General features: G+C 41.9%; 2 protein-coding genes across 4 annotated transcripts; one reads left to right on the forward strand and one right to left on the reverse strand.

Annotated features, from left to right (window-relative positions):
• The first annotated feature begins 2,016 nt into the window (after positions 1-2,016).
• On the forward strand, positions 2,017-9,593 carry LOC115105932 (COP9 signalosome complex subunit 4). 3 transcript variants are annotated; one of them, XM_029628446.2, is made up of 10 exons: positions 2,017-2,294; positions 2,847-2,926; positions 3,078-3,229; positions 3,343-3,446; positions 3,575-3,879; positions 4,071-4,241; positions 4,343-4,458; positions 4,989-5,033; positions 7,817-7,901; positions 8,182-9,593. In XM_029628446.2, the coding sequence occupies exons 1-10, from the start codon at positions 2,221-2,223 to the stop codon at positions 8,313-8,315; spliced, it is 1,266 nt and encodes a 421-aa protein (XP_029484306.1). In that variant the 5' UTR covers positions 2,017-2,220; the 3' UTR covers positions 8,316-9,593. The 3 variants fall into 3 exon arrangements, with proteins under 3 accessions (XP_029484306.1, XP_029484307.1, XP_064863601.1); XM_029628447.2 differs by lacking the exon at positions 4,989-5,033; XM_065007529.1 differs by lacking the exons at positions 4,989-5,033; positions 7,817-7,901; positions 8,182-9,593 and adding an exon at positions 6,767-7,810.
• A 1-nt stretch (position 9,594) lies between these two features.
• LOC115105933 (serine protease inhibitor Kazal-type 1-like) lies at positions 9,595-10,507 on the reverse strand. Its single transcript, XM_029628448.2, has 4 exons — positions 10,368-10,507; positions 10,252-10,277; positions 10,003-10,112; positions 9,595-9,738 (listed from the first exon to the last, which is right to left on the reverse strand). Exons 1-4 carry the CDS (start codon positions 10,417-10,419, stop codon positions 9,693-9,695), a joined length of 234 nt encoding a protein of 77 aa, XP_029484308.1. The 5' UTR covers positions 10,420-10,507; the 3' UTR covers positions 9,595-9,692.
• Between the last annotated feature and the right edge of the window lie 496 nt (positions 10,508-11,003).

Genomic DNA, 11,003 nt, shown 5'->3' on the forward strand with positions numbered 1-11,003 from the left:
AGGTATGTCGGAAGGAGCATCATGGTTTGGGGCTGCTTTGCTGCCTCAGGGCCTGGACAGCTTGCTATCATTGACGGAAAAATGAATTCCCAAGTTTATCAAGACATTTTGCAGGAGAATGTTAGGCTATCTGTCCGACCAATTGAAGCTCAACAGAAGTCGGGTGACTCAACCGGACAATGACCCAAAACGCATAAGAGAAATGCCTTCTGAGATGGCCCAGTCAGTCCTGAACTCAACCCGATTTGAGATGCTGTGGCATGACCTCAAGAGAGCAGTTCACTCTAGACATCCCAATAATATTGCTGAACTGAAAGAGTTTTTTTGTAGAGGGGAATGGTCCAAAATTCCTCTTGACCGTTGTGCAGGTCTGATCCGCAACTACAGAAAATATTTGGTTGAGGTTATTGCTGCCAAATGAGGGTCAACCAGTTATTAAATCCAAGGGTTCACATACATTTTTCACCCTGCACTAGGAATGTTTACACGGTGTGTTCAATAAAGACATTAACATATAATCGTTTGTTATTAGTTTAAGCTGATTGTTTGTCTATTGTTGTGACCTAGATGAAGATCAGATCAAATTATGTGGAAATACAGCTATTTCCAAAGGGTTCACATACTTTTTCTTGCCTCTAGTGAAACTTTACCAGGGCACATAGGGTTCACATAGGCATGTATTTTGTCCGTCCTAGTATGATTCTTTAGAAAATACAGGGAATGGGGAGGGTGTTCAGATGTGTGTGGTTTTAGTTTATATTTTAAAAAAATGGTGTTCTGCTGAACTGCAACAAGACATTTTCAGACAAAGAACACAGGGAAGATGCTTTTGTCAAATTCAAACTATGGTTATTGCTAGTTGAGCACTATACTGTACTGTAATACTTGTGTTGTCCAGAAATATGACCCTTCCTGAAGCATTATGGATTATGATATTGTCCAAAGATGCCCCTCTTTTGTTCTATTTCATCTAAGGCCCTAAAAATGGTCAAGCACTACTGCCACCCTAGTCATAGACTGTTCTCTCTGTTACCGCACGGAAAACAGTACCGGCGTGCCAAGTCTTTGGTCAAAAAGGATTCTTAGCAGTTTGTACCCACCAAGCCATAAAACTGCTGAACAGTTAATCCAATGGCTACCTGGACTATTTGCATTGTTGTTTTTTTCACACTGCTACACACTGTTTATCTGTTCATAGTCACTTTACCCTTACATGTACATATTACCTTAATTACCACACTCAACCTGTATCCTGCACATTGACTTAGTACTGGTACCCCTGTATATAGCCTCGTTATTATATTGTGTTACTATTTTTATTTAGTAAATATTTTCTTAACTGCATTGTTGGTTAAGGGTTTGTAAGTAAGCATTTCATGGTAAGGTTGTATTCAGGAAATACATTTTGATTAGATTTTTTTTTAACCTTTATTTAACTAGGCAAGTCAGTTTAGAAGAAATTCTTACAACGACGGCCTAGGAACAGTGTTTTAACTGACTTGTTCAGGGGCAGAATGACAGATTTTTACCTTGTCAGCTTGGGGATTGGATCTAGCAACCTTTTGGTTACTGGCCCAACGATCTAACCACTAGGCTACCTGCCACCTGATCTAAGTGTCTGTCCCAAATAGCACTTTATTCCCTATAAAGTGTAACACTTATGACCAGGTCAAAAGTAGTGCACTACATAGGGAATATGGTACCATTTGGGTTATAACTTAAGAGCTAACTTTTTACCTTTCAGCTGGCAATTACTCTTGTGCCTTGTCACATTGTTTGTTTTGGCATACAGTCATTCTTTTCTCATGTCTCATTTAGATACTGTACAGATACAGATACTGTATGGGCTCTATCTATCTTAAGGTGTGTTGTGTCAAGGTTGACCAATATATTTTTAAATCACACCTGTGTTAATTAACATAATAAAATGACAGCTGCCTAAGCATAAAACGTAACCAGGCACACGAGTCTAATTATTTGGAAAATACAGACACGAAAATAACTTTTTATTCAGTAAAACGTTGTTAGACGTTGCGCTGTTGCATAGTAATATCAGAAAAGTCTAAAGAGCAAACGAATATCTGTTTTAGAGACCAACGTCTAAATCTGCTGTACAGATCTGTTACAAGTCTGGGAGGACCTTCTAGGCGTTCCCAGTGTATCGTGGACAGCATACCCTCTTGTCGGCTGATAATTCTCGTTGACACTTCGTCGGAGAAAATGGCGGCTGGAGTGAGACAGGAGCTTGCACAACTTATGAATTCAAGCGGATCTCACAAAGATCTCGCTGGAAAGTATGTATTGGCCAAAATAGATGAAAATATATGTGCGTGGAGATATACATTACTTTAGACCTGAGTGTGACGTTTACAGTGAATTATAAAAGTGTCAATGAGCAGCCCGCCGATGCTAGCTAGCAATAGCTATTAGCATCACACTGCGGCTAGCATAGGTTAGACGTTTTACCGGTACTGTATGTATCTAACGTTATCTACCGGTATGTTAGCTAATGTTAATTATCAGCAAGCTAGCTAGACAGTGTCTGGATAAAATGATTGCCAAATATATTGTGTTGTCAACAGTGTGCACTAGTCGATTAGCTACAGTTTAGTTTATTAACGTCAGCTAGCTATGGCTTTTGGTAATGTAGATGGATAGCTAAATATAGCTAGCTAACTGTAGTTGGCTTTTGATTTGATGTGTGTATTGATTTGCATTTGGTATTGCAGGCTTGCTATTCCATTTCCATTGTAATTGAAAATAATGGTAAATTCTCAAGTCATGAATATCATTTTTCATTTAAGATAGTTAGCTAGCTAATACACCCCTTGTTTGATCAATTGTAGATATCGACAGATTCTGGAGAAGGCCATCCAATTTACAGATGCAGAACAATTGGAATCATTAAAAGCATTCGTCGAAGCAAGTACGTATCCTGTATAAAGTACAGGATGGAATAAATCCTGCTTACCATTTACTCACCTGTTACATAAAGTCCCCCTTTTCCTTTGTACAATCATTACTCATAAATCACATTACTGTATATCCTTTCTAACTAATCCTCTCCTGTCCTGCAGTGGTCAATGAGAATGTCAGCTTAGTGATCTCTAGACAGCTGCTGACAGACTTCTGCACAAACATACCCAGTCTTCCTGACAGCACAGCCAAGTCAGTTTACCACTTCACACTAGAGAAGATCCAGCCCAGGGTCATCTCATTTGAAGAACAGGTGAGTACTGTGTACATTGCACACACCTGGTTTCCCAGATCTAGCCTAGAGACTGGTTTGAAATAAATAACACAAATGTCTATCCTATGTTTAAATCCCATGTCTACCCCCAGGTGGCCTCCATCAGACAGCACTTATCCACCATCTATGAGAAGGAGGAGGACTGGAGAAACGCTGCTCAGGTTCTAGTGGGCATTCCTCTGGAGACAGGACAGAAGTAAGTCAATTTACTCCAGTGTTTCCCCAATATAATGTTGCGCGACTCGCCGGGAGTGTACAATTTGGTTCTAGCTGAGCACTAACACGTCTGATTCAACTTATAAACCCTCTTGTCCTCTTGGTCAGGCAGTACAACGTAGACTATAAGTTGGACACGTACCTGAAGATCGCCCGTCTGTACCTGGAGGATGATGACCCTGTTCAGGCCGAGGCCTACATCAACAGAGCCTCTCTGCTCCAGAACGAGTCCACCAACGAACAGCTACAGGTCCACTACAAAGTGTGCTACGCCAGAGTGTTGGACTACAGGAGGAAGTTTATCGAGGCTGCACAGCGGTACAACGAGCTCTCTTACAAGTCCATCGTCCACGAGACAGAGCGTCTAGAGGCCCTGAAGCACGCTCTTCATTGCACCATCCTGGCATCAGCAGGTACCTGCCACTGGTTTGTCTATTGTCTTTCACAATATTGTGAAAGGCGTGTAGTCAAAGCAGCTCTAACTGTCGTTGCTTTTTTGGCTCCAGTTTTTTGTTGCACTATATTTGGACTGCAAGGTATTAACAGTAAAGTTCACTCTCCCTCTTCCTTCTCTCTTCTCCCTCCCTCTCCTCTTTCTCTCCAGGCCAGCAGCGCTCCCGTATGTTAGCCACCCTGTTTAAAGACGAGCGCTGTCAGCAGCTGGCGGCCTACGGCATCCTAGAGAAGATGTACCTGGACCGCATAATCAGGGGGAACCAGCTGCAGGAGTTTGCTGCCATGCTTATGCCCCACCAGAAAGCCACCACTGGGGATGGTCAGTCTCCCAACTCATCCTCTCCATAGTCCCTAGTTATTTAATTGATTGTGTAATAAGAAAATATGCTCTGCTGCATTACTGTGGGATTCTGTTTTTAGGCTCCAGCATATTGGACAGAGCTGTTATTGAACACAACCTGCTGTCTGCTAGCAAACTTTACAACAACATCACGTTTGAAGAGCTAGGGGCGCTTCTGGAGATCCCTCCCGCTAAGGTAAGATGGATTTCAACATACAAGACTCAGTAGCACTTTCACAGGTGTACGTTTTTTCCCGGGGGTGTAGGTAGGTAGGTCTAGGGTTTTGGTAATGCATCCTTTAATTTAGTGTATTTGTAAATGTTGAAAATCAGGTGCGTTTTAAACAATTCTTTAATTTGTTATCAAGAATGATAGTTGGTGTTAAACTATTCTTTAATTTGTTATCAAGATTGACAGTTGGTGTATGCATATCATCTTATTCCTCAAGACGTTAAGTATCTGATGGAGAAAATCACTTTTCAGGGAAAGAGTTCGGGATGTAATTTATGATGAATGTAGCGTTTGAGGGCATAACCAACACCTTTAGTATGAGAGGTTGAAGTTAAAAAACGATTTATAGTATTTTCACAGGCATGCAGTATTTATCCCAAAATATAAACAGAATAATATTTTGTGGTCCGTTATTATGAAAGTTGAAGTGTCAGTTTTAAAGCAGCAGCATTACCTAGAAGGCTTGTATTTTGAATATACATGTTGTTGTGCAGGACGATTATCTCCATGGTGAGGTCCCTGGTTACAGATGCAGTCTGGTAGGGAACATAATCACTACTTTACTAATGAATGGGGTGTGAAACCAAAAATACACAACTAAAATACAGTGAAATAAAGCCTTGTTGGCTCTCTCTCTCGCAACTTCTTGGTTGAAGATAGAGGTAATCAGAACGGAATGTGCACTCCCCTTATAATACCAGCTAAATGCTGTGGCTGATGTTTTTGTTAACATAAAGGGTGTTCTTGTAATTCCTAAAGACTCATATTGTGTCATATTTAGGGAAGTAGGCTACTTCGGGTAGTGGGATTGGGGATACATTACTCATAACCATGTGAAATTGTAGTCTTATTTGATGATCAAGTTGATAAGGGGCACCTAGGTAAGACATTGATCTGTAATTTATTGTTTCTGTGGTAAGTAGTAAATTAGGTTTCTACTGAAAACAAACCTTGTACTGTACAAATAAATAGCCTGTGTTGCAATGATAGGAAAGCTGTGGAGATTGTTAAAGTTTAATGATACAGGCATTAGAAAGGTAGCTTAGTATTTCTGTTCTATTATCATGGAACAGCGCCAACTGAATTCCACCCTATTGTATATTTAGTTTATTCTTATTACCCAGTCATTTATTGCATGCATATCTTATATTCCACAGTATGTTTCAAGTACAGAACGTTTCTGTTGCTATTCTCCCCAGTATGACTTTTTCAACTCTGCTGAATTGAAAATATTAGTTAGCTATGTGAACTACTCATTGGTTTGTGTGTTAGTGCACTAGGTTACAACATCTAAATAAAGAGTAAACCTATGAGATATTTGTTGTTGAAAGATTGTGAACTGCATGTCTGGTTACAGTGGACTTAGTGTACATATTGAATTGAAAAGTGGGATGGTGTTAGTCAATTATAACGGGAGTGAGACGCTACACTACAGTTCTCCATTGGGCTGGGTTAGACCAAAAGACATTGTAATTTGTAGGTAATGCATACATTTACTGCTGACGCATAAAGGTAACTGCCAAAATAAAGGAAACGACAACTTTAAGGGCATTGGGAATAGATTCTACAAGTGTCTGGAACTCTATTGAAGGGATGCGACACCAGTCTTCCACGAGAAGTGTTTTGTTGATGGTGGTGGAAAACACTGTCTTGTTGCCGCTTCAGAACCTCCCATAAGTGTTCAATTAGATTGAAATCTGGTGACTGACACACGCACACAATTTAAACCCCTATGCTCCTTTGGGAACCTGCTTTCAAAGTCACTGAGATCTATTCTAGCCATGGTATACATGACCCTAAGCATGATTGGAAGTTAATTTCTTAATTATTTAAGGAAACGTGTGTGGAAACACCTGCTTTCAATATATACTGAACCAAATATAAACACAACATGTAAAGTGTTGGTCCCATGTTTCATGAGATGAAATAAAAGATCCCAGAAATGTTCCATATGCACAAAGCTTATTTCTCTCAAATGTTCTGTACACATTTGTTTATATCCGTGTTAGTGAGCATTTCTCCTTTACCAAGATAATCCATCTACCTGACAGGTGTGACATAATCAAGAAGCTGATTAAACAGCATGATCATTACGCAGGTGCACCTTGTTCTGGGGACAATAAAAGGCCACTCTAAAATGTGCAGTTTTGTCACACAGCACAATGCCACAGATGTCTCAAGTTTTGATTGAGCGTGCAATTGGCATGCTGACTGCAGGAATGTCCACCAGAGCTGTTGGCAGAGAATTGAATGTTAATTTTTCTACCATAAGCCGCCCCCAACGGCATTTTAGAGAATTTGGCAGTACGTCTGACCGGCCTCACAACCGCAGACCACGTGTAACCACGCCAGCCCAGGACCTCCTCTTCCGGCTTCTTCACCTGCGGGATTGTCTGAGACCAGCCACCCGGACAGCTGATGAAACTGAGGAGTATTTCTGTCTGTAATAAAGCTCATTTTGTGGGGGAAAAAATCATTCTGTTTGGCTGGGCCTGGCTCCCCAGTGGGTGGGCCTATGCCCACTCATGGCTGCGCCTGTCAGGTGTGAAAGATGTAGATTAACTGAACTGTAAAATCGTTGAAATTGTTGCATGTTGCGTTTTTTAAATTTTTGTTCAATATACTTAATTTACTCAAATGTTTCCTGTATTTTGGCAGTTACCTGTACATGTTGGCTGTATTGTGAAATATTACAGTAGTTATGTACACAGACTAACTAGCACTTAACAACACTTGTCGTATTGGCCTGAAATGAATTTGACCATGTTTCACTGGCCTGATCCAGAAACAACCCCTAGTACCTACCACTACCCACTTCATGGGGACCTGAAAGGATTGTACCATAAGCCAGTGATTCTCAACTGGTGGGTTGTGACCCAAATTTGGGTCGATTGGTCAGGGGTGTCTGAGTAAAAAGAAAAACTAAAACCAGGTAGGTGTGTAGAAATTATCATGAACCTGCATTTAACAAAATATAAGTTGAATTCAATATTTAATTATTGACAACAAAAAAGGTGGGAATGTTGTTCCCTTATCATATAATTGCTACATTTACTATCAATATAGCATAAAAATACAAACATTCAGATTGTATTTTGAACCTCAAAAAATTGGGTCAAGACAAACAACCTGATTCAATTTGGGTCCCGAAGAAAAACCAAACACTACTTAGCAGTATGGCTAATAGCACATGAGGCTACGGTTGTTTCTGGACAGGACTGTTAACTTGTTACTGACATGTTGCTATGTGTAGTTGGTAGTATAGTGTGTGTGACATGGCGATGCCAGTGAACTATCCCTGTGTGTCTGTCCCTGTCCCCAGGCTGAGAAGATCGCCTCCCAGATGATAACAGAGGGACGCATGAACGGCTTTATTGACCAGATAGACGGAATCGTCCACTTTGAGAGTGAGTTCTTAGCCGTTAGCTGTGCATGGACTCCTCTATTTACAGAAGGCTATGCCCACTGCTCAGTTAGCTCTAGGAGGATGAAATGCCTCTCTCTCTAGGCTAGGGCCTGGTTCCTCTTGGTTAATTCCTGTCAGCGTAAGATTCCATGGTTCCTTTTTAAGTTTCTGCTTTTCTAGCTAATGTAATCCTATGCTTTTTAAAATGTTATTATTAAAATGTGTTATTTATTTTCAATTAGATACCTAACCCTCTTTCTCCCTTCCTCTCTGTCTCTCAGCACGGGAGCCCCTGCCCACCTGGGACAAGCAGATCCAGTCTCTATGTTTTCAGGTGAACAACCTGCTGGAAAAGATCACTGCTGCTGCTCCTGAGTGGACAGCCCAGGCCATGGAGGCTCAGATGACCCAGTAGACTGACTGACAACCCCTGGCCTGGAACACTCCACATGACCACCCACACCAGGCACACCCCCTGGCCTGGAACACTCCACATGACCACCCACACCAGGCACATCCCCTGGCCTGGGACATCTCACATCACCCCACACACCAGGCATACCCCCTGGCCTGGGACATCTCACATGACCACCCACACCAGGCACACCCCCTGGCCTGGGACATCTCACATGACCACCCACACCAGGCACACCCCCTGGCCTGGGACATCTCACATGACCACCCACACCAGGCACACCCCCTGGCCTGGGACATCTCACATGACCACCCACACCAGGCACACCCCCTGGCCTGGGACATCTCACATGACCACCCACACCAGGCACACCCCCTGGCCTGCGACATCTCACATGACCACCCACACCAGGCACACCCCCTGGCCTGGGACATCTCACATGACCACCCACACCAGGCACACCCCCTGGCCTGGGACATCTCACATGACCACCCACACCAGGCACACCCACTGGCCTGGGACATCTCACATGACCACCCACACCAGGCATACCCCCTGGCCTAGGACATCTCACATCACCCCACACACCAGGGCACACCTGGCCTGGAATACCCCACACACCAGGGCACATCTCACATGGCACCCTACTCCCTATTCACTATGGAGGGTGCGATTTTGGCTGGGTGGCTGGGCTAAGTGCAAAGTTTTGTAAGATCGTACTGTACTGAAGACTGCAAACACGAAATTGTTCAGTTGAAACCAGCTGAAGCCAAATTCTGTTGTATTTTGGCAGGGGTTAATAGAGTTTAGCCGAGCGCCCGGCCTTAGTAGTGGTAGGGGAAACACTGGCCACTCCTCCCCACATTCTCACTCTCTCACTGTCTCGCCCAGTTAAGTGTGAGACATGTTCCAATCTGGTACTTCTCTAGCATGTTTCTCAGAAGAAGGCTGCTGTATATTATGCTTGGAGTTTACCATTAATCTTTCTAGGACTAATAAATGGATACTTGAATCCATAGGCTCATCAAGTTACCAGTGGTTGCAATCTCATATATACTTTGATTTCATGTAATACAAACCAGAGAACGCAAACACTGATGTCCCACGACGAAGGTGTTAGTGATTCTATTTGAAATGTGAAAGACTCACAGGCCATGCCTACCGCCACTTAATTTGTTGCTGTATTCTTGTACAATGATTTTGTTACATTCTGTTTGGAAACATTTTGTCAGACCTGGAGTGCAACTTCAACAAAGAGATGAATAAATCAAAAAATAAGTCGGTGTACATGTTTTATTTCTTCTGAAAAGCTCTTTTTCATCACTATTTGTGTTTCAGCCATGGTTTATACTGTTGAATTTGCCGTATCTGACTTCTTCAACAAGGTCCATGTTTGACAATAAGTATCTTCTTCCTGGTTTCTCTGCAAGAGGAAAAATGAATTGCAATTTCCTTAGACCCTGTCAGTATAAATGACATTGTACTCTCACCAGTTTGATTGGAATCAGCAGGATAGAGATAGTCAGCTTATAGATGATGACTTGCATATAGTAATCAGGTAACATAAGGTTTTACAACTAGATTTAACCATGTACTTTCCATCTCCAGTCCCTCTTTATAATCAGCATACAGGATCCAAACAACTCCTTTTATAACAACAATGACTGATAGTGTTTCTTTGTTGTACCTTACGGTGTCACACAACACACACTCGTTGGTGTAAGTGACTCCGTTGGATCCACACACAGGCTCAAAGTGGAAGGGACAGCCAGGCTGCTGATAGTTGTAGCACGCTGGCTAAAGGAAAGATGTTTAAGTGTTGTGAGCTTTGTCTTTCCGCCCAGTTTTAATTCATTTGAATGGACCATTATGATCAGTTACACAAGAAAAACTAGTTAACTCTTTGTGTCAAAATATGAATAACTGGATACATTACCTTCTTATAATTTGCCCCCTGCACATCTGTTGGACAAAACATTGTCATTGATATAGTGACACAACATTAACAATACATACTAAAAGTACATTTCAATGGTGAAGAAGTATGCTTACTTGAGAGGCAAGATATGATGAGAAGAAGGAAAAAAGTAGGTTTTCCAGGCATATTGGCAACTGCAGTAGTTCGCTACAGTGAGTGTTTCTCCTAGTAATAAATGTCTATATACTCTATTAGTGTTTTGGGAAACTTCAATGACCTCATTTCTGGCCAAAGTCCCCCTTCGGTTCTATTGACAGTGACACATTTTTGTCTCTAGTCTTAAAACAAAATGTCAAACAGTAGCACCATGCAGATATCCAAGCTCTTGTGAAGACCAATGTTGAACATTACTATTGTTACAACCACACTCTCTGTTCATTCATTCAGCTAGCTGTTATGATGTCTCTTCAAGGCAATATTCAGAAGGACAAACAATAGTTTTGTACTTATTGAGTATGATCATGTCAGGGGTACACAAATCACACACAACAGAGGGGAACATTTCAAACAGACCTGCATGGTATAGGGCTCCGTTTGACAAGTCAATGATTCATTTATCTCTAATGGGCTCTCTACAGCTTCATCCTGTCCACACGTGGTTTCCATAGTTTCTCACTGACTTTATCTGGATGACAAACCATGAGTAGCTAGTAGTCCTATAGTAATCATTACCAGGTTAACCAATACATGTGTTCAGTGCTTCACCCTGG

Source organism: Oncorhynchus nerka, linkage group LG22, assembly GCF_034236695.1.
Source record: "Oncorhynchus nerka isolate Pitt River linkage group LG22, Oner_Uvic_2.0, whole genome shotgun sequence".
NCBI classification, from domain to species: domain Eukaryota; kingdom Metazoa; phylum Chordata; class Actinopteri; order Salmoniformes; family Salmonidae; genus Oncorhynchus; species Oncorhynchus nerka.

What these genes read in the sequence shown, in the direction of transcription:
- LOC115105932 (XM_029628446.2), top strand. Translation starts at nt 2,221, where the DNA reads ATGGCGGCTGGAGTGAGACAGGAGCTTGCACAACTTATGAATTCAAGC. An exon ending in AAAAGCATTCGTCGAAGCAA is followed by an intron (nt 2,927 to 3,077) that starts GTACGTATCCTG and finishes CCTGTCCTGCAG; the next exon opens with TGGTCAATGAGAATGTCAGC. An exon ending in CTGGTTACAGATGCAGTCTG is followed by an intron (nt 5,034 to 7,816) that starts GTAGGGAACATA and finishes CCCTGTCCCCAG; the next exon opens with GCTGAGAAGATCGCCTCCCA.
- LOC115105933 (XM_029628448.2), bottom strand. Translation starts at nt 10,419, where the DNA reads ATGCCTGGAAAACCTACTTTTTTCCTTCTTCTCATCATATCTTGCCTC. An exon ending in AGGGGGCAAATTATAAGAAG is followed by an intron (nt 10,113 to 10,251) that starts GTAATGTATCCA and finishes TCTTTCCTTTAG; the next exon opens with CCAGCGTGCTACAACTATCA. An exon ending in GTGTTGTGTGACACCGTAAG is followed by an intron (nt 9,739 to 10,002) that starts GTACAACAAAGA and finishes TTCCTCTTGCAG; the next exon opens with AGAAACCAGGAAGAAGATAC.